Raw genomic sequence first — 27,696 nt, 5'->3', positions numbered from 1 at the left:
TGGAAGACACTAAAATAACTTATAAAGAAAACGCAAAGTATAACAAGAAACCTAAAACTTATTGTGAATTCACCATGGGAGATCACAACATCAGCCACCTGTCGGCAGTGTACGCTGAGACCCCTGACCATGTGCTGGGAGGAAGCGAGCTGGACCCGTTTACGGATAACTACTACACAGACTATGGTGTTCCCGACAACGAGATGCCCGACACTACGCAGGGTACAGCCTTCTTCGTCGCCACCATCGTCATCGCCGTGGTGCTCATCTGCATTATGCTCGTCTGCGGTGTTGGCAACTTCCTGTTTATCGCTACTTTGGCACGGTACAAGAAGCTGCGTAACCTCACTAACCTGCTCATAGCTAACCTGGCTATATCAGACTTCATAGTGTCAGTGGTGTGCTGCCCGTTCCTGGTGGATTACTATGTGGTGAAGCAGCTGTCCTGGGACCATGGTTTGGTGCTGTGTGCCTCCGTCAACTACATCAGGACTGTGTCTCTCTACGTGTCCACTAACGCACTGCTGGCTATCGCTGCAGACAGGTGGGTGGGTGCCTTATCCCCTTTTATTGGTTTCTTTCAATGACGTGTGTGTGTGAGCGTGCACGTGTGTGTGTGTCCACTAATTGCCTTGCAGTTGTATCTTTTTGAGGGCACCTTGCCCCTTGTGTCAGTCTTGTAGCAATCAATAAGGGACTTAGCTAGCATAGTCTGCCATCAAAGTCAGTGCCAATGTCTCTAAATTGTCCCCTGTACGTGTCTTCCTTCCATTGTTGCACTGACCTGAAAAAGTTGTGTAAGGTTTGACGCTCGTTCCTACTTCACAGGACAGCCTTTAAAAAAAACTTGAATGTAGTCTGTAAATATGAATCAAAATGTTAAATTACGAGCCTAGTTTAGCCAAGGAGAAAGCACTGAGCTATATAGGTAGTGTCGTGTCGCGTCGCGTCGGCTGCTGGTGGCTATTGCTGTCAACCAAAGAGTCTGCTTAAGCTGCACCGTGTTCAAAGGCTTTTATTAAAATCACGAGGTTACAACATAAGTTACAGACACGCGAAGTCTGGAGAAGCAGTCCCAAATGAATCTCAATGCTTTCTGACCCTCCTTCGTTTTTCCCCCAGTATATATAAATTCCCAAGATGTGGGTGGCTCCCTCTACGGTCCAATCCCCTGTCTGCAACCCACTTCCTGTCTGTTGTATGTGGCGTTACACTAAAACATTCCCTCTTGATACTAAAATCAACATTCTTTCAGTTCCATTTAAAAACATTTAACACCTTCATAATCTCAATACACTACATTCCCCCCTTCGAGACAAACTAAAAGTCTCGAAAACAAACAGAATAGGATTATGACAAGTAACAATTTATCTTATTGAGTATCTTTAACATTAAACCAAAATCATTTTCCTCTAGAGTGTAAATACCTTTCTTATGAAATATGAACAACTGTTTATGAAGTGTGAATACATTACTATGACATACGAACAAATCTTTATGGAGTGTAAGAGCGAAAAACTGTCCGGCAGCCATCTTTTCAGATATCCATCCATCAATCAAGACAGTAAAATTCTCTCACGGTCCTACTGCCCCAGGCAACCACCTCGGTACTCCTGATAAACTCATAAACCATGTAAATGCATTTGAAACTATGATGCAATTAAATACACATGTAAGCCCCTGCAAACAAAATCCTATCCAATAAATATCCATTGTAAGGCTGGTCAACCCATTGGACCCTACAGTGAACCTCTCCCTGCCTAAATTCCCTGTCCCTAAACATTCACGAAATAAACAAAAACATCTAAGATCCTCACATGTATTCAATAACATCAAACATCATTCTACAAAAATTAATACCTAAGAATATGACACAATTATGTATTATACATCAAATATGTCTATATTTCATAGCAGACACTGGAATGTAGTCCACTACACTTCATCTCCCCGTAGTCTCGACTTCCAATTGATTTGTTGATGATGGAATCGGCCACACCCTCCTTGTTTCATCTCCTCCAGTCATATTGTCCCTTCCCATGTTCCCCCAAATGCTTCTGGAAGAAAAGAAAAAACCAAACAGTATCTTTTGCAAAACAACACTTTCAAATTAAACATGAATATCAACTAAGAATATAAAAATGCTATATAAATGATATCAACTAAGAATATAAAAATGATATATAAATGATATATGAATCACATTATCCTCTTCCCCCCCTTGATTCATAAAATCATACTAAAAATCACACTACGATTGAAAAAATTGAAACATAATCAAATAATCAAAAAGGATATTTATCCATCAATACTCCATCCAGACCCCCTTGTCCATCTTCATCCAGATCCGGAACAATCAACAACGGCATCTGAGTGTTGTCTCCAGGCATCACAACACCAACCCATCTTAATATCATAGCTTTTGCAAAGGTCAGTAACAAAGTACAAAAGCAAAACATGACACACAACGCTATCAGAGCTGCGACTAAAATCTGAACCATCACTGCTCCTATTGGGCCTCACTGATCTTGCAACCAAGACTTCGCTGACCATCCAGCTTTCTCAGATCTCCCAAATGCATCCCTTATATTCTTCAACGCATCTATAACACTCGTGATATTATCGGAACTATCTGGGATCAAAGTATAACAATCATCCCCCGTCAGATTCATAGCCAAACATAAGCCACCTTGTTTTGCCAAAATATAATCAAGAGCCATGTCATGTTTCAACAGCATCAGTCTGTGACTTCTTTGAGTATTTGACAGAAGGTGAAACCCTCTTATTGTTTCATTCGCAAAGCCCTGCAACGTATATGTAATATTATCAATATGATCTGCTAAAAATGTTACACCATACCATGGAAAAAGACCAAGTCCCCACTTCTCTCCCAGACTTATTCTCCAATGGTAGGCTTCAAGATTATTAAATGTAGCCATGTCTCTTTTCACCCTATTTTCAACAGTAGTTTCAGATTGATCTGTGTTCGGTGCTACTCCTCTTCTAATGGTAAAAACCTCATATGGAAGCTTCAACGTTGACATGTAACAACATCCCTTCCATCCATAGGGTAAGAATATATATGCTTTATCACCACAAACCCACCAAATATCTCTAAAATTCCCAATAGTTACATTGACAGGCAAAAGGTGATCTCTCACCATCAAAGTCTTGCTCTTCTTACTACCTGGTACATAAAAAGTTACATCATATTTGTCCTCTCTAACCTTTTGTCCGTGCTTATCCAAAGTCATCATATAATCATCACAATCTGATATTCCCATGAACATACCATTCACATCATCTGTTTTATTAGAACAAAAACAATTTTTTTAGCCCTCACTGCTTTCACCTCAAATGCTTCAGGGATCGCTGTTACCTGACTCTCTTTACCATCCAACATATTCACATAGGGAAATTCATTTAACCAAGAACACTTATACCTAGGCTTAAACAAATGTTGTGACAACGACATTCCTTTATCTGTCAATGCTCGTTGATGATACAACAACCATCTCAACGCATAGGACTGACACCCACTTGATAAGGGTTGAGCGACCGTCTGTAAAATTGAACCCCACGTCTCTGGTGCTGGAATTCTCAACAGATATGGACCCTCAAGATTCCTCACTGATCTTACAGAATGAGTTAACTGCTGGAACCAAAGATTTCTCCCTGCCCATTGATCTTTAATCTTCAAAACAGACGAATCAAATCCAAATGCTTTCCATTTAGCGTCTCTTTTCCCTAACGAGCGGTATTGATCAGATGTATCTTCTGATGTTAGGTTGAACCCAAAGAACTCATCCTGTACTTCCATTATATTATCCTGTACTATTTCAGATGAACCTATATTGTTCTCTACCACTATTTGCTGAGTCATTTCTGTTACATCGTTTACTTTTAGAAAAGTTGGTGTCGGTATCATACCTCCTACATTTGTTATTGCCGTCGTACCATTAAATCCTTCCAAAGTTACCATTAAAGTAGTTGATTTAGTTGATGTATTAACCTTAATAACAGTCTTTTGTTCTAAAATTGGTGCTGGCACTATTGGTTCCCTTGTAATCGAATGCGATATATTTATGGCTTTAATAACTATCAATGTTGAAAGAGTTAAAATGCTTCCCACTGTTGTTATAACAGACTGAAGTGTTGGTGTTATCGCTGTAACTTCATCCCTAGTTTTCGTAACGTTTTGGTCTGACTTTCCTCCTAACTGGTCTAGGCCTACTTTGTCCAACTGAATCACTAGCTTCTCCTGTAACAGAGTTGCCCTTGGTGGTCTTTGCTGCTTCACATCCCACTGAAATATTCCCTGTTGCTTCTGGGACGTATTGAAAATCAATTTCCCCAAATCCCCTTTCCTTTCCATCCCCTGCATAGTCATCTCTGGCATCATCAGCAGTGTCACCATTATCAATGTTAACCCCAACATTGACAATCTCTCCCTCTTCCTGTTCTCCCCTATCTCCATCCTCTCTCTCTGCGCGTGGCACCTCTTCTGTAGGTGCTTTAACACAATGTGACAAATGATACCACGTAGGAGATCCCTTAACCTGGACAGCTGTTCCAGTACTACGAACCACTTCAAATGGTCCTTCACGACGTTCGTTATACCACTTCCTTCTGAATACCTTTACGAATACTTTGTCTCCCGGTTGTACTGTATTCCTCTTATCCTCCTCAGGCGCCTTCTGCACCTCTTCTTGTCTTTGCCTGTCAGAAACATATGTGGACAACTTTTTATGAAAATTGGCCATATATGTAACGTACGCTCTCATTTCATCTTCCAACAGGGCCAAGCTTGGACCCTTTCCGCTTGTTCGCAAACAAGGCGTAGGCATCCTTCTTCCTGTTACCAACTCATGGGGTGTCATACGTAGATCACGTAACTCACTTGAGCGACACACCATTAGTGCTAAAGGAAGCGCCGCTATCCAGTTTAGACCTGTATGTTGACAAATTTTCACAATGCGATTTTTTCAAGACACCGTTCATTCTTTCACACATCCCTTGACTTTGTGGGTGATAAACTGCTCCAAGACGTTGCTTAATTCCCAATTTTTGCAACATCAATTTAACTGATTTATCCACAAATTCACTTCCATTGTCTGAGGATATTCGATCGGGTAATCCCCACCTGCTTATGACTTCTTTACACAAGAACTTGGCAACCGACTGAGCATCCTTACGCTTGGTTGGACAAGCTTCTGTCCATCGTGAAAATCTATCTACAACCACCAACATGTATCTTTTCCCATCAACTGGTTGTATCATATCAACAAAGTCAATGACCAACTCACGCATAGGACCCCTTGGTGTAGGAATGTAACCTGGATGAACAGGTATCCCTCTTCGAACATTATTTTTAAGACAGATAGTGCACCTTCCTATCAAATAATCAATTTGTTCAAACAAATATGGAGCCCAAAAACCATATTCCTTTGTGATCTTTCTGTTAACCTCCCCCCTCGCAACATGAGCTAACCCATGTGCTTCTTGAATCATCAGACCTAAGAGGTCTAGAGGCGCTACTATCAACCCCTCATGGTTTCTCCACAGACCAGTAGCATCTTTGACCGCTCCTCGGTCTAGCCATAGCTGTTTGTCGATCATAGAAGCGGCTTCTTGCATCAAAATTACATCCCGAAGCGTAATTTTGTCTTCCAAGTCCACTACATGAGTGACCAGCAAAACTTTTCCCAATTTATCCGCTCCTGCGACGGCTTTTGCAGCTTCATCAGCAGCTTTGTTCCCTTGTGTCACTCTTGACATATCTGTCTTGTGAGCTGCACACTTAGCTATCGCTATCTCTGTAGGCTTCATCATAGCATGCAACAGTTTCATTATTTGTGCATGATGTTGTATCGGAGAACCATCCGTTTTCTTAAACCCTCGACCTTTCCATACCGCCCCAAACAAATGACATACACTATGTGCATATGCTGAATCAGTGTATATGGTTACTCGCTTTCCTTCTGCTAACAAACATGCTTCTGTTAGTCCCACAAGTTCAGCAAGTTGTGCAGATGCAGGCTGTGGTATTACTTCAGCCTTTTCAACAACAAATCCCGTCCCTCTGCCTCTAACTACTGCATAACCAGCACATAATTTATCTCCCACCCGATAGCAAGACCCATCAGTCCAATACTCCAGGTCTGCCTCACGTAATGGAAAGGCTTGTAAATCTGATCTGAGCCTCGAATATCTCTCTGCTTCTTGGACACAATCATGTGGCTCACCATCCTCTGAAGTTGGTAAACTCTCGGCTGGATTTACTGTATCACATCTCACTAGGGTGACATCCTCCTGCTCTAAGAGCCTATGATAGTCTCTGAGCCTAGGCATAGTCAATGTATATCTCCCATAGTTCAGAAGATTTCTGAGACTATGATGGGTAAGAATTGTCACTGGGTAGCCCATCGTGACCGATGATGCTTTGTCATACATTGAATATACTCCCACCATTGCTCTGTAGCACAGTGGTAACCCTAGTTCTACCTCTGAATAAGCAGTAGAGTAGTAGGAAATAGGCTGAGGATTCGTCCCCGTGCCTGTCGGTTGACAAAGAACCGCACACGCATATCTACCTCCAGTAGAAGTAGACACATATAGCAAAAAGTTATTCGAGTAATCTGGTAGTGCAAGTGCAGGTGCCTCCTGCAACCTCTGTTTGATCGTTTCAAATGCCACATGGCCTTCCTGTGTCCAAGAAAGATTGCTATGGAGTTGACCACTCTCAGTACCCCTAACCATAGCTCTCAATGGTGCCATCAAACTAGTATAACCCTCTACCCAAGCTGAGGAATAACCAGCAATACCCAGAAATGTCATCATTTCTCTGACTGTTCTAGGTTTTGGAGCCTTACGAATAGTTTCCACCTGCCTGTCCGAAATGTTTCTGTGGCCATGAGTTATGTTTTGACCTAAATATACAACTTTCTCCTGACAATATTGCAGCTTTTTCTGTGACACCTTATGCCCCTTTTCTGCCAATACCTGTAGTAATTTAATTGAGTCCCTATGACATGTTTCCTTATTTTGTGAGCAAACCATTATATCATCCACGTACTGAATGACAGTGCTCTGCAATATCTGATCTATCCCTACCAAATCTTTCTTCAGTACTTTATTGAAGATAAGCGGCGAATGCCGGTACCCCTGTGGCATTCTACTGTACTCATAGAACTGTCCCTTATATGTGAACCCAAATAAATTCTGACTCTCTACACTAAGTGGAACACTGAAAAATGCTCCACATAAGTCTAGTACTGTAAAATGTGTCGCATCAGGAGGAACTTGAGCTAACAAGGTATGAGGGTCTGGCACTTCTGCTGGAAAGTCAGTTACTACCTCATTTACTGCTCTCAAATCATGAACTACACGATAAGTTCCATCTGGTTTTTCTACAGGCCACAAAGGCGTGTTACTCCGAGGGTTTTTTGTTGTCCTTAAAACACCTGCTTCTGAAAGTCCTTCAATTTGTGGTTCAATTCCTTTGATTGCTTCATCTTTCAATGGATACTGATTTTTACATGGAGGTCTGGCTCCTGGTCGAAGTTCAACCTTCACAGGTTGGGCTGATTTCACAAGTCCAATATCAGTACTATGTTGAGACCACAACCCTTCTGGAACTTGTTGCAACATCTCCTCTTTCATAGGGTCTGAATCAATTTTCATATTGCAAATAGATTCATGTGTCATTCCTACAGCCTGTGGCTCTCCTTGTCCTTGAGCCGAAATCATTATTTTAAGAAATTGTTGATCTTCACTTCTCCAGATCGCCAAATTCTCTTTCATTGGTCTGAAACTAAGTTTCTCTGCTTCTGTCATCATTTCTCCTATTTGCTTTTGCTCATAGCCTTCCGAAACCAACAAGGTAACATGTGGCACACTCTTCTCAATATCAAATTCTCTATTCAGATAATCGTCTGTGTTTATCTTCATAGCTGCTCCTTGTGGTCCTAAAATAATGCAACTTGAGCTAAGTTGAACATTCTTCGGTTGATGACTCAACCATTCCTCTGAGTGTGGTTGAGCAGCATTCTTGAAATACTTGAGCGTACAATGGAATGGATATTCCGGAAGCTTCGCATCCGGCATATTTGCAACAATAAATCTTTCCCATATCTTAGCCTGCTTCATAAAATCTTCACTGAGATTTCCAATCCAGAATACTGAAGACGAATCCATCTCCGTCATCATCGACAATTGGTAAACCTTTTCCTTTGGCATTTCTATCAGACAGCCGTCTGGTGTACATCTTATTGTACAGTTCAACTTACACAATGCATCTCTTCCCAATAATGCAACAGGTGTATGTTCTGATACCAGTATGGGTATTGTAATTTTCTGATCTTTATAGCATAGCTCAATTGGTTCCGTAAGAGGAATCAGCTGTTTTACTCCCTCAAATCCGATTGTCCTAACGAGTTGATTGGACATAGGGAGATGTGTAGCATCTTCAGGTCGAACACAGGTGAACGCAGCTCCGCTATCCGCCATCACTTCCAATGGTCGGTTGTTTATTTTCACCTCAATTGTTGGATCTCTTTCCGGTCCTGATGCTACCAGCTGACACCCCCCTTTCGGATCATCTAGGCACCTCTATAATCCTTGCTCCGGACCCCTGTAGGGGTTCACCGGTCCTCCAGATGATCTTGACTGGCCCCTGTATCTTCCTCTAAAATTCCCTCTAATGTTTCCTCCTGACCAATTGCACTCACGGGAAAAGTGACCAACCTGTCCACAATTATAACACACCTCTGGAGACTGCGGGAAGTATGGCTTAAATCTTCCTCCCCTTTCTAATCCTTCTCGTCCTCTTCCTCTCCAATTCTGTGTCTGTCCAGAAATTGGCTGTGGATATGAACCAACTGGTGCCGCCATTGGTGGCTGGTACACTTGCGGTTGGAACTGTTCTGGTTGAAGCTGTGGCAGTGATTGTTGGTTTGGTGCACACTGACTCTGCATAACCAAAGCTTGTTTCTTATCCTTTTTATTCTCCCCCAGTTGTATTTGATTTAGTTTTCTGAGAGTTTCTTCGTCCTGCTCTTTCTGGTTGAGTTCCTTCTTCCTGTACAGATCCACTTGATGAGCTATGTGATCTGTATAGACACCTTTTGTCATGCTTCCAAGTCCAACCACTTCTGCCAGTTTGCTCCTTACTGGTGAGGGCAGTCCCATTTGCAGTTTAGCTCTCAAAATTGACTGCTCAATTTGACTCACATCTGGATCATTTCCAGTAATATTTCTCCACACTTGATGAACTCTTGACACATAGGCTCTCGGATTTTCTTGTTGTCCTAGCGGGTCAATCAAAATATTATCAGGATGCACATTTGTTGGAAATGTATCTTTCAATGCTCTCCACAGACGATTCCTACTTGCAGCCAACAATTCAGGATCGTTCACTGCAGTCCCTACATATCTAATGAGTCCAGCTCTCTGAAAGACTTCTTCCATATCTGGAATCCCAATGAGATTAGCCAACAGTCTCTTAACGTCTCCTATGGCAGACTGTGTTCCCACCGTAATTTCTTCCAATTTCGAAATCCAAGGATAGGCCCCATTTTGAAGAATAGGCAACTTCTCAAGTATATTTGACATATCGGTATTTTGCAACGGCTTATATTCAAAGTTTTGACCTCGAATGATAACTGGTATCATTTTGCTCGTGGTATCTTTCCTTGACCTTAATGCATATTTTGTCTCACCTTTTTTAGATTCTTTTTTCAGCTGTTTCTCCTTCTGTATGGTCAGCGTCCGGAGTTCTTCCTCTAGCTCTCTTACCTCTTCTGCAGTTCTTGCATTCTTCAGTTCTGATAAGCATCGGTCTATATCTCCTTCTATTTCTTCTGTGCCAGTCTTTGCAGGATAAACTCCTTTCGAATACACAGCACCTTCAGTCTCCTCTTTATCGCTGTCTTCATCTTTGCTTTCCTCAGCACTCGAATATATTGTATCCTTCTTCTTCAAACCTTCCTCAGCACTGTAATATCTTGTATCCTTCTTCTTCAAACCTTCCTTACCCCTTCTCTCCGTTCTGGCCAACCTCCGTTTGATGACAGGATCATATCCACCCATGATCCCCTCTAAATCACTCTGATCATCATCGTCCTCATCCAGTTCCATCCTACTTAACCTCATTCCACCCTTAGTTTTCAGACTTCTCGTTTTCTTTTTACCTTTGGAGCTTGGATGCATATTTTATGGTCGTTTCTGCTTGTCCTCTCTCTATTATTTGTTCATCTTCATCTCTGATGTAATAATCACCCTGCTGGAGGATCACTGGAAGCTGAGGATAAGCATCCCTAAGCTCTACTTCCTTCTCATAAGGTGGGGGTCTTTTCGCCGAATCCGTATGTGAGAAAGGTATACCGACTTCTACCCTTAGTTTCTCTGTCGACGTCTCTTCCTTTAGCCTTTTCTCCATACCTTTGCTTCCCTTGTCGTTGGTATCTTTCATCAGTTTTTGTCCTTCATCTTCAAACAGTTTAAGAACACCCAGCTCCCTTTGTCTCTTCTCTTTACGTCGTTCCTTTTGTTTTCCCTTCTTCTGATCTGCCTTGTAAATTGACAGAAGCACTTTCATGATGTTGATGACGTCAGGGTTAAGAGTCCCTTCCACTGGCCATGGTTGTTCAATGTCAGGCCAACGTTTGTTCCATTTGCCGGATAATGTCGCAATACCCTTAACTAAAGGATTACTATGTTCCACTATATCAACCGGTGTAATAACTTTCATAGCCTTGCTATCCTTTCTCCCCATTGTAACTACTGTTTTATATTCCTTTATTGTGACCTATTTTATTTTAGCCTATATAGCCTATGGCTTCCCCCCCTATAATTATTAATATAACCTAAACAACCCGAAAAAAAAAAAAAAAATCAACAAAAATATGAATCTTAAAAATGTAATCAAAAAAAAAAAATGTATTCAATTTTTTTTTTTAAATTAAAAATAAAAACCCAATTAAAAAAATTCAATTAATTTTTATTCAAAAATTATTTTTAAATAAAAAATAAAAAACATCAATTAAAATATCAATTAAAAATCAATTAAAAATTATGAATAATTAACACCAATCTTTTATTTCTACACCTATTTTACCAATTTATCAATTAGTGGCCCACTTACCTTAACGAATCCGGAAAGTGAATACCAGTAGTCAACTTCACAGCAATCACAAAAACAAGGACTTCCAATCTACAACACTACCACACCAATAAATTCCATTGTTTAATATACACCCAAGTATTTTAATATCACAGAATAATGTCAGTACCTGCTTTCCAACCGAGCCCCCAATCAAGCCCAGTAATGCACAGAGACACCAAAATGCAAATTTTATTCAAATGATCAGTCCGTTGCCAAGCGTCTGAGAGAGTGTCATTGCATCCAACATCCTATAGGGAAGATTTGTAGACAAAAAAGCACTAGCCTGATTTTGAATGATCCTCTGCCTGCGTCACACCTTGTCACGTCACGCACACGTTAGCCCCTCCTCTCTCTCCTTTGCTCTCGTTCTATAGCCTCATATGACAAGGGAACAAAACGGTACAGACAAGCATTTAAAGTTTATACACTTAACCAAGTTATCCACATTCAATATTCCCCCACTCATATTTGCTATAAGACTGAACCCAGGACTAAATAGATCGCTCAAAACATTTTTATTTTATTTTAATCCGTCATTTAATTCAATGCATTATACTCCGTCAACATATATTTAATTTATAAATTTACTACATGTCAACAAATAGTTTCATGTTCGAATAACAGTTACTTTAACGATTTAGAAGATTCGTGTCCACCTTCCCCTTATCTGTGGCTATTTCTCCCCTGCAGGGTAACCCCAAAGACCTATGACCCTTACCCACAATGCCGTGTTTTGTAGGCTTAGCACAACCGCATGTCGTAGTTTTAGCCCCGTAAAATCAAGCACATGCGCACATCCATTCAAAAATACTTTTTCACCGTGGAAGGGAGATTTTAGACCTCTCCCCAACCCAAATAAACGGTTAACAGTCCAGCTGTACCTCCCGTTTCCCCCCCGTTTCCTACAACATTTAACAGCGCTCACAAAACATATAACCTGACTTACACACACAGAGACAAGTTTAAGAGACTTTAATCCATCGCAATGGGGTCTCTAAGGATATCCGTTAGCATGTAGCATGCAACACAATTAGCATTTAGCATTAGCATTAGCCGCTATGTACAATGTAGCATGACCCACACTCCAGCATTTAGAATTAGCCTTAGCCGCTATGTACCACGTGGCCTGAAACACAATCAAGCATTTAGAATTAGCCTTAGCCTTTAGCTAATTGCGGCCTACCACACAAATAAATATCCTGCATTGTGCCCAAATCATTATCCATATCTCCGTCTAACTTTATGCTGCCTTGAGCCATGAATATCATATCGAGCGGTTACCCCCAACATATCTCCCGTCGGCTATAAGAGGAGTATAACATAGAATATAATCGTTCACGTCATAGTTCCCAGAACCAACCTGACAAAGTCTAATACGTCGCCCAGGATTTGTAGCCCACTCCTGCGAGTCGCCCCATTTCGAGGTCTTTAACAGATTCACAATGCCATAAATATGTATACGTATTCCAGCTTTTATTCACTACCAATCCATTGTTCTAGACTTCCTATTATTTACCGTTTACCCATCAACCAAATTTAGAATATTTATTTCAGCCTCCTAGTCAACAGCAATCACACCACACCAGCCCAAAATTCACACTGTACATACTATCCCATTCCCCTTATGAGCAATCGACACAACTAATGCCCAAATTGGGAGAAATCTCACCTTAGCCGGCTTGAGCAGTAGTCAACTCGACACTCAGAAAAGGAACAAAGAACGATGTAATCAGTACCCGTACTGGCCACCATTTGTCGTGTCGCGTCGGCTGCTGGTGGCTATTGCTGTCAACCAAAGAGTCTGCTTAAGCTGCACCGTGTTCAAAGGTTTTTATTAAAATCACGAGGTTACAACATAAGTTACAGACACGCGAAGTCTGGAGAAGCAGTCCCAAATGAATCTCAATGCTTTCTGACCCTCCTTCGTTTTTCCCCCAGTATATATAAATTCCCAAGATGTGGGTGGCTCCCTCTACGGTCCAATCCCCTGTCTGCAACCCACTTCCTGTCTGTTGTATGTGGCGTTACACTAAAACATTCCCTCTTGATACTAAAATCAACATTCTTTCAGTTCCATTTAAAAACATTTAACACCTTCATAATCTCAATACACTACAGTAGAAAGACAGGATCCCTCCTTGGTAGCCATTAATTGGCTGAGATAATGGACGGGCTGGACATGCAAAGAGATGAGTCCTGATTGGTCTGTCATGTCCAAGGGTTCTGTCTATAACAGAATTGGGGCTTCCCTGGTCAGTATATGGAATATTTTTGCTACTGCAGATTTTTTTAAAGATATACTGTAGCTATGGACAACTGCAAAATAGTTGCTACAACATTGCTGAATTTATCTGGTGGTATTGACAAAGCTCAGTGGGAGAAAGTGCTGTGAGACTACTTTCTGGAGGACAATGCCATGCAGACTGTCTTACTCCTGCATATTCATACTGCATCATTTCATGCATGGTGGCTTGCTAAGTGTATGACAATCAATTTGTATTGGGTTGTGGGTTCGATTCCCACGGGGGGGCAGTATGAAAAATGTATGCACTCACTAACTGTGAGTCGCTCTGGATAAGAGTGTCTGCTAAAATGACTAAAATGTAAAATGTTTAGCTAGCTAGCTAGCTACATGTCTAAACATCCACTTAGCTAGATGCTTATATGACCCATCAATTTAGCTTGGTGTGTCTGAGGGGTGATAATGGCCAGCTATTGTGGTTTATGAACTTGTTTACATGTCAAAACAAAAGAGACCCATTGACTTAACTAGATGATATCATGAACCATCAATTTAGCAGGACCAGGTTTCAGCTGATGTGAAGAGATGGGTGGGGCTAAGGCTTAAGAGGGTGTGAATGATGCTGAATGGGTGTAAACAAAGAAGAGCACTAGCACGTGTGAAAATTTAAGCAAAATCTATGAAGGGCTTTTTCTCCTACTTCTCTCCTTAATGGGTTTATAAATAGTTTATATATTTTCGAAGCTGCATTCTTTCCAATTTTTCCTCCAGTTGCAGTGTATGATATATAATTTTGAAACATTGAGTCTGTTCTTGTAAAGAAGAGTTTTTGTCAAAAAGCCTAGGATTCTGTATTATGTCACATATACAAACTTTCCACAAACCACAGGTTGGTTTGGTGGAGTTTCTTACATGCAGTTTCCACCTTTCAAATATTTTCAAAACACGTTTAGTGTTTGCCAAAAGCCATGTGGGAGACTCCCCAAACATATGGAAGAAGGTACTCTGGTCCAAACATATGGAAGAAGGTACTCTGGTCAGATGAGACTAAAATGTAGCTTTTTGGCCATCAAGGAAAACGCTATGTCTGGCGCAAACCCAACACTTCTCATCACCCCGAGAACACCATCCCCACAGTGAAGCATGGTGGTGGCAGCATCATGCTGTGGGCATGTTTTTCATCGTCAGGGACTGGGTAAAATACTATTGTATATTGTTGTATGGGTGAAATTAAACATATTTTGTGTCATCTCTGCTTTGCCCTGCCCCATTGAATAAAATGTATTTCTTATAGCCCTTTCTTTCTTTCTTTCTTTCTTTCTTTCTTTCTTTCTTTCTTTCTTTCTTTCTTTCTTTCTTTCTTTCTTTCTTTCTTTCTTTCTTTCTTTCACAGTTTAAACACATTTAGCATAGACATTGCAATTGTTATGGTAGTCTTAGGCAAACCATCTTCATTATCACAGTGACACCACGTCAGCGGAGGCTGCTGAGGGGAAGACGGCTCATAATAATGGCTGGAACGGAGCGAATAGAATGGCATCGAACACATAGAAACCATGTATTTGATGTATTTGATAACATTCTACCTATCCTGCTCCAGCCATTACCACGAGCCCATCCTCCCCAAATAAGGTGCCACCAACCTCCTGTGCTCCACGTAACACACAGACCTTCTCGGAGAAAAGTATGGCATTGAATTTGGTGGTAGTAATAGTAGTTGTGTGCATGTTTTAAGCTAAGGATCCCTTCATCTCCTGCTTCCAGACATTTCACCACCTAGATTACAAGGGTTGGATTTGCACTAAACAATTTCATGTCAGCACAAGGCATGTACAATATCTAGCATAATGATATGCCTCATGTACATTGTCTACTGGTATCGTTTTTAAATTGAGAACATATAGCTCAACAAAATGTAAACAATGTGTGAGTTAAGCTACCCACCGCACACCACCCACCGCTTCCAAGTATACTACTCGCTAGTGTTCAGTCTTTGGTTAACAAGATCGACAAACTCCGGGCAAGGATTTCTTTCCAGAGAGACATCAAGGCCAGTAACATACTTTGTTTCACGGAAACATGGCTCTCTTGGGATATTCTGTCGAAATCAGTCCAGCCAGAGGTTTTCTCAGTTCATCGCGCAGACAGGAATAAATATCTCTCCGGGAAGCAGAAGGGCAGAGGTGTGTGTTTCATGATTAACAACTCATGGTTGTAGACCTACACAAGGCTGGAATGGGCTACAAGACCATCGCCAAGCAGCTTGGTGAGAAGGTGACAACAGTTGGTGCGATTATTCGCAAATGGAAGAAACACAAAATAACTGTCAATCTCCATGCAAGATCTCACCTCGTGGAGTTGCAATGATCATGAGAACAGTGAGGAATCAGCCCAGAACTACACGGGAGGATCTTGTCAATGATCTCAAGGCAGCTGGGACCATAGTCACCAAGAAAACAATTGGTAACACACTACGCCGTGAAGGACTGAAATCCTGCAGCACCCGCAAGGTCCCCCTGCTCAAGAAAGCACATATACAGGGCCGGCTGAAGTTTACCAATGAACATCTGAATGATTCAGAGGAGAACTGGGTGAAAGTGTTGTGGTCAGATGAGACCAAAATCGAGCTCTTTGGCATCAACTCAACTCACCATGTTTGGAGGAGGAGGAATGCTGCCTATGACCCCAAGAACACCATCCCCACCGTCAAACATGGAGGTGGAAACATTATGCTTTGGGGGTGTTTTTCTGCTAAGGGGACAGGACAACTTCACAGCATCAAAGGGACGATGGACGGGGCCATGTACCGTCAAATCTTGGGTGAGAACCTCCTTCCCTCAGCCAGGGCATTGAAAATGGGTCGTGGATGGGTATTCCAGCATGAATGACCCAAAACACACGGCCAAGGCAACAAAGGAGTGTCTCAAGAAGAAGCACATTAAGGTCCTGGAGTGGCCTAGCCAGTCTCCAGACCTTAATCCCATAGAAAATCTGTGGAGGGAGCTGAAGGTTCGAGTTGCCAAACGTCAGCCTGGAAACCTTAATGACTTGGAGAAGATCTGCAAAGAGGAGTGGGACAAAATCCCTCCTGAGATGTGTGCAAACCTGGTGGCCAACTACAAGAAACGTCTGACCTCTGTGATTGCCAACAAGGGTTTTGCCACCAAGTACTGAGTCATGTTTTGCAGAGGGGTCAAATACTTATTTCCATCATTAAAATACAACATTTTTTACATGTTTTTTTCTGGATTTTTGTTGTTGTTATTCTGTCTCTCACTGTTCAAATAAACCTACCATTAAAATTATAGACTGATCATTTCTTTGTCAGTGGGCAAACGTACAAAATCAGCAGGGGATCAAATACTTTTTTCCCTCACTGTAGCTACAAATGCATTTCGATATAAGGGAGTTATACATACACTACATGACCAAAAGTATGTGGACAACTGCTCGTCGAACATCTAATTCCAAAATCATGGGCATTAATATGAAGTTAGTCCACCCTTTGTTACTATAACAGCTTCCACTCTTCTGGGAAGGTTTTCCACTAGATGTTGGAACATTGCTTCTGGGACTTGCTTCCATTCAGCCACAAGAGCATTAGTGAGGTCGGGCACTAATGTTGGGTGATTTAATCCTGGCTCGCAGTCAGTGTTCCAATTCATCCCAAAGGTGTTCGATGGGGTTGAGGTCAGGGCTCAGTGCAGGCCAGTCAAGTTTGTGGTCCTCTGTAGCTCAATTGGTAGAGCATGGCGCTTGTAACGCCAGGGTAGTGGGTTTGATTCCCGAGACCACCCATACGTAAAAATATATGCACACATGACTGTAAGTCGCTTTGGATAAAAGCGTCTGCTAAATGGCATATTATTATATTATAAGTTCTTCCACACTGATCTCGACAAATCATTTCTGTATGGACCTGGGGGCATTGCAAGGGGGCTTTGTCATGTTGAAACAGGAAAGGGCCTTCCCCAAACTGTTGCCACAAAGTTGGAAGCACAGAATCTTCTAGAATGTCATTGTATGCTGTAGCGTTAAGATTTCCCTTCATTGGAACTAAGGGGCCTAGCCCGAACCATAAAAAACTGCTCCAGACCATTATTCCTCCTCCACTAAACTATGCATTGGAGCAGGTAGCATTCTCCTGGCATCCACCGAACGCAGATTCGTCCATCAGACTGCCAGATGGTGAAGCTTGATTCATCACTCCATAGAACGCATTTCCACTGCTCCAGAGTCCAACGGTGGCAAGCTTTACAGCAATCCAGCCGACGCTTGGTATTGCACATGGTGATTTTAGGCTTGTGTGCGAGCGGCTGCTTGGTCACGGAAACCCATTTCACAAACATTTCTTGTGCAGTTTGGAACGCGGTAGTGAGTGTTGCAACCAAGGACAGACAAGTTTTACACATTACGCTCTTCAGATCTCGGCGGTCCCGTTCTGTGAGTTTGTGTGGCCTACCACTTTGCGGCTGAGTCATTGTTGCGCCTAGACGTTTCCACTTCACAATAACAGCACTTACAGTTGACCGGGGCAGCTCTAACAGGGCAGGAATTTGACAAACTGACTTGTTGGAAAGGTGGCATCCTATGACAGTGCCACGTTGAAAGTCACTCAGCTCTTCAGTAAGGCCATTCTACTGCCAATGTTTGTCTATGGAGATTGCATGGCTGTGTGCTCGATTTAAACACCTGTCAGCAACGGGTGTGGCTGATTTGAAGGGGTGTCTACATACTTTTGTGTATATATAGTGTATTATTAAAATTCCATATTATTTACTATTGTGTTAATTGACTATTTGAATCAAGTGAGCTACCTCTGGAACAGCTGGGGGTCCCTGAAAAGAGAATTGAGAACCACTGACTGATTTAGTCAACCAATCTCAATCTTGAAGCTAATATGCAGTTAGCTAGCTGGTGATATTTAATTCACTTGGCTTGCTATATTATATGTAAAGTTAGTTAGCTACTTTAGCTAGCTAACTAGCCAACATTACATTAGCAGCTCATTTGAGTTAGCCTGCACACAGTTCCTGTAACTAACCATTTTCTAAATATATTTACTTATTTGAATAGGTTCTCCCACTGCCTCCGTTTTCTGGGTCCTTAGAAAAACGAAATAATGGGCAATCTTCCCGAAGTTTACGGTGAAAGCAAAACGCAGCCAACCATGTGGACGATAGGAGGACTTTCACCAGACTGACTGGTCTTCCAACATGGCGCCTAGTGTGGTTATTTGTGATGCAAATGCAAGCCCTCTATTATTTTCAAATCTATCTTCTTCTTCAACAAGGTTTAACGGCGGTTGGCATCCAATAAATGTTGCATTACCGCCACCTACTAGACTGGAGTATAACTTCCTTATACTTTGCTTAAAAAAAGAAGAAAAAAAAGAAGAAAGAAATCAACACATACCCTACTATCTAACCCTACTATCTAACCCAAAACACTCTACTCCACTATTTAAATCTATCTAGTCCTACCTCAGGCCAACAGCCTGAAAGAATGGGACACTACCACTCAACACACCCTGTAACTCTTCTGACATCAAGTCTTGTACACCCAAATACCTCTCTGCAGCTGCCACCACAACCTCAAATTTCTGCGACTTACGTTCCATCCCTGCAGTACAGTTGATAACCATTGCTATAAACGCCAAAAATCCAATCTTACTGAAGCATATATGACTTGTTGGCCTATCCCTCTGTACTGGTACAGATCTACTACTCACACCACTCCTCTCAGGATCCCTCCCCTTGACCCATCTTCTTCTACTTTCTTCACTGCCTCAGCATAGGACAACTTCTGCACTATTCTAACCATGAAAACATCAATCTGCCTGTCTCGCACTGGACATTTCTGATCCCCAGCCCATTGGCAACCCTACAATTAACACATACCACTACTTTCCCCAATGCTACACATTCCTTTGTCTCATGCCATTCTGCACATTTCTCACACCTAGGATCCTCCCTCCTACACACTGCTGTCACATGCCCATAGGCTTGACACCTGTAACAACGTAATGTATTTGGCACAAAAGCTTGTATGGGATAAATTATATATCCTAACATCACTTTGTCAGGCAAAGACTCAACATCAAATGCAAAAGAACAGACAACAACTCTTCTGTTTCACCACTCACACCAATCTGTCTGCGTCGCACCAAACGACGAGCATCACAAACACCGGGAATCTTCCCCTTCAGTTGGTCAACTTTCACATTTACCGCTACCCAAGTAATCACTCCTTTCAATGGCACGCTTTTCTTGAGAGCAAAATAATTCACATCTCTTTTCCCCATTCATTTAATGCGGAGCGCCTGCTCCCTCTGACCAGCAGAAACAAATAATTATTACAAGACCACTTCTGATTACCTTCACTGTTTTCACCCACCCTGAAACCACAAATTGATCAGCCAAAAGGCAAGGGTCCACTTTTTCCAAAAATGTCACTCCTACCGTCACAGACTCATCTTTATCCTGACCCTCAGTGCAAGCCTCGGGCTCTGAGAACTTCACCACACCTACCACCTCCGATACTTCGCCCTCACTCACTTCCATTTCTCATCCTGTCTTCGATCCGGTTTACAGCTCACTCTGCTTTCACTTTCTACCATTCTTCTTTAACAAACAACCTCAATTTTCCCTCAATTTTTAACCAATTCAAGCTCACCCTCTTCCTCCCTCTCTCTATTTGACCTCCTCTGCCTATCTTATTCCCTCCATTCCTCCGCCGTAATCCAAGCATACGTCTCCTTATGATAATACTAGACTTCTCTTGACATACAGTGGGGGAAAAAAAGTATTTAGTCAGCCACCAATTGTGCAAGTTCTCCCACTTAAAAAGTTGAGAGAGGCCTGTAATTTTCATCATAGGTACACGTCAACTATGACAGACAAAATGAGAATTTTTTTCTCCAGAAAATCACATTGTAGGATTTTTAATGAATTTATTTGCAAATTATGGTGGAAAATAAGTATTTGGTCAATAACAAAAGTTTCTCAATACTTTGTTATATACCCTTTGTTGGCAATGACACAGGTCAAACGTTTTCTGTAAGTCTTCACAAGGTTTTCACACACTTGCTGGTATTTTGGCCCATTCCTCCATGCAGATCTCCTCTAGAGCAGTGATGCTTTGGGGCTGTCGCTGGGCAACACAGACTTTCAACTCCCTCCAAAGATTTTCTATGGGGTTGAGATCTGGAGACTGGCTAGGCCACTCCAGGACCTTGAAATGCTTCTTACGAAGCCACTCCTTCGTTGCCCGGGCGGTGTGTTTGGGATCATTGTCATGCTGAAAGACCCAGCCACGTTTCATCTTCAATGCCCTTGCTGATGGAAGGAGGTTTTCACTCAAAATCTCACGATACATGGCCCCATTCATTCTTTCCTTTACACAGATCAGTCGTCCTGGTTCCTTTGCAGAAAAACTGCCCCAAAGCATGATGTTTCCACCCCCATGCTTCACAGTAGGTATGGTGTTCTTTGGATGCAACTCAGCATTCTTTGTCCTCCAAACACGACGAGTTGAGTTTTTACCAAAAAGTTCTATTTTGGTTTCATCTGACCATATGACATTCTCCCAATCCTCTTCTGGATCATCCAAATGCACTCTAGCAAACTTCAGACGGGCCTGGACATGTACTGGCTTAAGCAGGGGGACACGTCTGGCACTGCAGGATTTGAGTCCCTGGCGGCGTAGTGTGTTACTGATGGTAGGCTTTGTTACTTTGGTCCCAGCTCTCTGCAGGTCATTCACTAGGTCCCCCGTGTGGTTCTGGGATTTTTGCTCACCGTTCTTGTGATTATTTTGACCCCACGGGGTGAGATCTTGCGTGGAGCCCCAGATCGAGGGAGATTATCAGTGGTCTTGTATGTCTTCCATTTCCTAATAATTGCTCCCACAGTTGATTTCTTCAAACCAAGCTGCTTACCTATTGCAGATTCAGTCTTCCCAGCCTGGTGCAGGTCTACAATTTTGTTTCTGGTTCCTTTGACAGCTCTTTGGTCCTGGCCATAGTGGAGTTTGGAGTGTGACTGTTTGATTTTGTGGACAGGTGTCTTTTATACTGATAACAAGTTCAAACAGGTGCCATTAATACAGGTAACGAGTGGAGGACAGGGGAGCCTCTTAAATAATAAGTTACAGGTCTGTGAGAGCCAGAAATCTTGCTTGTTTGTAGGTGACCAAATACTTATTTACCACCATAATTTGCAAATAAATTCATAAAAAATCCTACAATGTGATTTTCTGGATTTCTTTTTCTCAATTTGTCTGTCATAGTTGACGTGTACCTATGATGAAAATTACAGGCCTCTCTCATCTTTTTAAGTGGGAGAACTTGCACAATTGGTGGCTGACTAAATACTTTTTTCCCCACTGTACATCTTGTTCTTTCCCTCTCAAGGGACACCATTTTGCCAGTCTCTCTTCCCAGATGTTTTAGTGTTCCTTTCAAAAGCCTGTCCTGTGCGCCGTGCTCTTTTCTTTTCACGTCTATTACAACAAGACATCCTTTTCATGTTCAATATCCCCTATCTAGTGGGTCTTTGATATGACTGCTAGCTACATTATCTAATTACCTCTTAGCCACTCTATGATTATGACCAGGCTTGGGGAGTAAAGGATAACATGTAATACATTACATGTAACTGATTACAAAAAAACTAACTAATCTGTTATGTTACCAGCAAAAAAGATTAATCAGATTACAGATTTAAAAAAAAAAAACTAGATGATTACTTCTAGGATTACTTTTGAATTCATAAAGGATGATGGATTGCGAGATAAGAGCAGGAATAGGCTTTTGTAGGCTACAGTCCAAGCTACGTCTTCCAATGTTGAGACTGCTGTCGGCATCCAAAGATTATTCAACTTGAATAAACGGTTGGAGGTAAGGATGACAATAGTGGTGTAGCCTATGGGCGATAACCACTGGGTACACACTGGTTGAATCAACGTTGTTTCCACGTTATTTCAATGAAGTTATGTTAAACCAACGTGGAATAGACGTTGAATTGACGTCTGTCCCCAGTGGGTTCAGATATAATTTATCACTGATATACAGTGGCTTGCGAAAGTATTCACCCCCCTTGGCATTTTTCCTATTTTGTTGCCTTACAACCTGGAATTAACATGAATTAACAAATATTATTTTTTTGTGAAACAAACAAGAAATAAGACAAAAAAACAGAACTTGAGCGTGCGTAACTATTCACCCCCCCAAAGTCAATACTTTGTAGAGCCACCTATTGCAGCAATTACAGCTGCAAGTCTCTTGGGGTATGTCTCTTTGCCCATTCTTCAAGGCAAAACTGCTCCAGCTCCTTCAAGTTGGATGGGTCCCACTGGTGTACAGCAATCTTTAAGTCATACCACAGATTCTCAATTGGATTGAGGTCTGGGCTTTGACTAGGCCATACCAAGACATTTAAATGTTTCCCCTTAAACCACTCGAGTGTTGCTTTAGCAGTATGCTTACGGTCATTGTCCTGCTGGAAGGTGAACCTTCGTCCCAGTCTCAAATCTCTGGAAGACTGAAACAGGTTTCCCGCAAGGATTTTCCTGTATTTAGCGCCATCCATCATTCCTTCAATTCTGACCAGTTTTCCAGTGCCTGCCGATGAAAAACATCCCCAAAGCATGACGCTACAACCACCATGCTTCACTGTGGGGATGGTGTTCTCGGGGTGATAAGAGGTGTTGGGTTTACGCCAGACATAGCATTTTCCTTGATGGCCAAAAAGCTCATTTTATTCTCATCTGACCAGAGTACCTTCTTTCATTGTTTGGGGAGTCTCCCACATGGCGAACACCAAACTTGTTTGCTTATTTTTTCTTTAAGCAATGGCTTTTTTTATGGCCACTCTTCCGTAAAGCCCAGCTCTGTGGAGTGTACGGCTTAAAGTGGTCCTATGGACAGATACTCCAATCTCCGCTGTGGAGCATTGCAGCTCCTTCAGGGTTATCTTTGGTCTCTTTGTTGCCTCTCTGATTAATGCCCTCCTTGCCTGGTCCGTGAGTTATGGTGGGCGGCCCTCTCTTGGCAGGTTTGTTGTGGTGCCATATTCTTTCCATTTTTTATAATGGATTTAATGGTGCTCTGTGGGATGTTCAAAGTTTATGATATTTTTTTATAACCCAACCCTGATCTGTACTTCTCCACAACTTTGTCCCTAACCTGTTTGGTCTTCATGGTGCCGCTTGCTTGGTGGTGCCCCTTGATTAGTGGTGTTGCAGACTCTGGGGCCTTTCAGAAGAGGTGTATATACACTGAGATCATGTGACACTTAGATTGCACATATGAGGGTACAGCAGATCCCCTTATTGTATGGCAAACTTTTAAATGTGCTTTTAGAGGTCTTGCAATTCAACATTCATCTTTAAAACAAAAACAATTTCGGTCAAAAGAGTTCATATTAACAAAGGAAATAGAAGAAATAACAGTATAGATATATAGATAGCAATACAAACTACCATAGAGGCACATAATATGTTAGAGGAAAAAGAAAAAGAAATGGAGGAACTTATTCGGGAATGATCAAGTATTATGTATTATAAATGAAGCGAGATGCATGGGAAAATGGAGAAACATGTACCAAATCTTCAACATAGAAATGATACCAAAAATAACTTACAGAAACTTCTTACAAATGACGGAGTCATCCATGATTCATCAAATTATATTTTGAAAGAGGAAGCAAAGTACTGTACTTTAAGCATATGTTATCTTTTCAGGCTGCTCCATTTCCACTAGCTGAAGTTAACTGTAAGAATGTATTTACTAATAATAGTGTCAAATTAACATCTGTACAGAAATACTTGTGTGATGGCCAAATTGCAGAGGAGGAACTTCTTGATGCAATTAAAGCCTTTAGGCCAGGAAACACCCCAGGGCTGGATGGCATACCAGCTGAGGTATATGAAACCACTTTTGATCTACTCAAAGATCCACTATTAGCATGTTTTAAGCACTCTTATAAAAATGGTAAACTATCAGGTACTCAGCAAGAAGGTTTGATTTCACTATTACTGAAACAGGACTCAGACTGGATATTTATACTTACCACCTATCTAAAAAACTGGAGGCCCCTTACACTTCAGTGTTGTGATGCAAAAATCACTGGCAAAATGCTAGCACATAGAATGTAAAAAGGTGTTGTCGGATATTATTCATCCTGATCAGACAGGTTTTTTAGATAGAAGATACATTGGAGATAATATAAGACAAGTACTTGAAACAATAGAACAATGTGAAAAATCTTGGAAACCAGTTCTAATATTCATAGCAGATTTTGAAAATGCTTTTGATAAAGTATGACTAGAATGTACTGTATATATAAATGTCTGGACTATTTTAATTTAAGATAATCTCTTATACAATGGGTTAAAGTTATGTACAGTTGAAGTCGGAAGTTAACATATACTTAGGTTGGAGTCATTAAAACTCGTTTTTCAACCACTCCACAAATTTCTTGTTAACAAACTATAGTTTTGGCAAGTCAGTTAGGACATCTACTTTGTGCATGACACAAGTAATTTTAAAAAAAATTGTTTACAGACAGATTATTTAATTTATAATTCACTATATCACAATTCCAGTGGGTCAGACGTTTACATACACTAAGTTGACTGTGCCTTTAAACAGCTTGGAAAATTTGAGAAAATGATGTCATGGCTTTAGAAGCTTCTGATAGGCTAATTGACATAATTTGAGTCAATTTGAGGTGTACCTGTGGATGTATTTCAAGGCCTACCTTCAAACTCAGTGCCTCTTTGCTTGACATCATGGGAAAATCAAAAGAAATCAGCCAAGACCTCAGAAAAAAACGTGTATACCTCCACAAGTCTGGTTCATAATTTAAGTCGCTCTGGATAAGAGCGTCTGCTAAATGACGTAAATGTAATGTAAATGTGAAGCACGGGGGAGGCAGCATCATGCTGTGGGGGTGCTTTGCTGCAGGAGGGACTGGTGCACTACACAAAATAGATGGCATCATGAGGAAGGAAAATTATGTGGATATATTGAAGCAACATGTCAAGACATCAGTCAGGAAGTTAAAGCTTGGTCGCAAATGGGTCTTCCAAATGGACAATGACCACAAGCATACTTCCAAAGTTGTTGCAAAATGGCTTAAGGACAATAAAGTCAAGGTATTGGAGTGGCCATCACAAAGCCCTGACCTCAATCCTATAGAACATTTGTGGGCAGAACTGAAAAAGCATGTGCGAGCAAGGAGGCCTACAAACCTGACTCAGTTACACCAGCTCTGTCAGGAGGAATGGGCCAAAATTCACCCAACTTATTGTGGGAAGCTTGTGGAAGGCTACCCAAAACGTTTCACCCAAGTTAAACAATTTAAAGGCAATGCTACGAAGTACCAATAAAATGGTCTGACGGTGAAGTGGACATACTCAGTATTCATATCCCTATAGAAATAAAGGAACTTACTACAGCTAATCTTTACAGAAGGTTAGCCAAAATAGATTAAGATCTTGCTACCATGGAAAGGTAAATACCTGTCTATTTGTGGAAAAAATCACCCTGATTAATTATTTAGTTATATCCCAGTTTACCTATTTACTTATGGCCCTGCCTACGCCGAACGATTTGTCTTTTAAATTATTTGAGACAAAAATATTTCACTTTATTTGGAATGGCAAGCCAGACAAAATAAAATGTGCTTATTTATGTAATAAATATGAGTTTGGGGGGCTAAAATTATTAAATATTAAACCATTAAACCCCTCACTAAAAGCATCAGTCATACAAAAGTTATATACGTAAAATCGAACTTGTTCTCCAGTAGATTAGTAAGAATGGCTCATCCCTTTATCCAGATTACAACCTCTCACTTTCAGTTAATTGAAAATGGAACCTTTTTCAAAATATCGCCCTATCTAAAAAAAAGCCATACAAAGCTGGTTGCAATTCCAGTTCCATCCTCCAGAAAAGACAGGACAAATATTATAACAAATGATATGGTTAAATTCAAATATACTAATTGATAAAAAATATATATAAAAAAAATATGGAATACCATTTAAAAAAAGTAATTATCATTGTTAATGAAATTATGAATAGGAAAGGTGGAATAATGTCACATGTGAAGTTGACAAACATACTGTATATGGAAATGTTTTCTCTATTCAAAATTACAACCAACTGATTACAGCATTACCGCAAAAATGAAGGAGATAAGTGGAAGGGGGAGAAGGTAGGGAACATGTTTGTTTGCCCTTCATTAAAGACCAAAATGAACACAAAAACATGACAAAAAAATATATCAGTTTTACTTGGAGACCAAAATGTTGACCGTGGCGCCATACAGGTTGCAAAATAGTAGGGAAGAGATTTCGATGTGCCGATTCCATGGCACATGGTTTTTGAACTTATACGCAAAACAATGCTTGATTCAAAACGTAGAGTTTTCCATTTGCAAGTATCCTAGTAGACTGACGCAAATCTATACTGACTATTTCTCTCCCCATGCTGCAAGGAGTGGCAGTATACATACATTTCCTTTTTACTAGATTTTATGTACCTTAATACACCCTCTCCTCTGTCCTCAGGTACATGGCCATTGTCCATCCTCTGAGGCCTCGTATGAAGTACCAGACAGCCTACTGTCTGATCACTGGTGTCTGGGTCGTACCCATCCTCATCTCCATCCCCTCTGCCTACTTTGCCTCCGAGACCATGTACCCTCATGGTGGTGCCAACACCTCTCAGAACACCCACAAGACCTTCTGTGCCCAGATCTGGCCTGTGGACCAGCAGGCCTACTACCGCTCCTACTTCCTGTTTATATTTGCCCTGGAGTTCCTTGTGCCCGTTTTTGTCATGGTGATATGTTATGCACGGATCTCCCGTGAGCTCTGGTTCAAGAGCGTCCCGGGCTTCCAGACGGAGCAGATCCGGAAGAGGTTGCGTTGTCGGCGGAAGACAGTCATGGTCCTGATCGGGATCCTGAAAGCATACATTCTGTGCTGGGCACCATATTACGGCTTCACCATCCTACGCGACTTCCACCCGACACTCATCTCCCGCCAGAGGAACTCCCTGGTGGCCTTCTACATTATTGAGTGCATCGCCATGAGCAACAGCATGATAAACACCTTCTGCTTTGTCAGTGTCAAGAACAACACAGTCAAGTACCTGAAAAGGATTGTGCTGCTGCGCTGGAGGTCTACCTACGCTCCCAGTAAGACCGTGGACGAGACAGACATCCGGACATCCTCCATGCCCGTGACCGAGGAGGTCGAATGCATTCGCCTGAGATGA

The 27,696-nt window shown here is 41.5% G+C and overlaps 1 protein-coding gene across 1 annotated transcript; it reads left to right on the top strand.

The window, feature by feature from the left end:
* Positions 1-27,696, top strand: prokr1b (prokineticin receptor 1b). The gene is made up of 2 exons (XM_041866878.1): positions 1-544; positions 26,985-27,696. Exons 1-2 carry the CDS (start codon positions 75-77, stop codon positions 27,694-27,696), a joined length of 1,182 nt encoding a protein of 393 aa, XP_041722812.1. The 5' UTR covers positions 1-74.

This window comes from Coregonus clupeaformis, chromosome 37 (genome assembly GCF_020615455.1).
Source record: "Coregonus clupeaformis isolate EN_2021a chromosome 37, ASM2061545v1, whole genome shotgun sequence".
NCBI classification, from domain to species: Eukaryota; Metazoa; Chordata; class Actinopteri; order Salmoniformes; family Salmonidae; genus Coregonus; species Coregonus clupeaformis.
Note: the sequence above shows the minus strand (reverse complement) of the source record. Positions and strands in the feature narration are given on the sequence as shown.

Coding starts and splice junctions, on each gene's coding strand:
- prokr1b (XM_041866878.1), top strand. CDS start 75: ATGGGAGATCACAACATCAGCCACCTGTCGGCAGTGTACGCTGAGACC. Junction 545..26,984: donor CTGGCTATCGCTGCAGACAG/GTGGGTGGGTGC, acceptor CTCTGTCCTCAG/GTACATGGCCATTGTCCATC.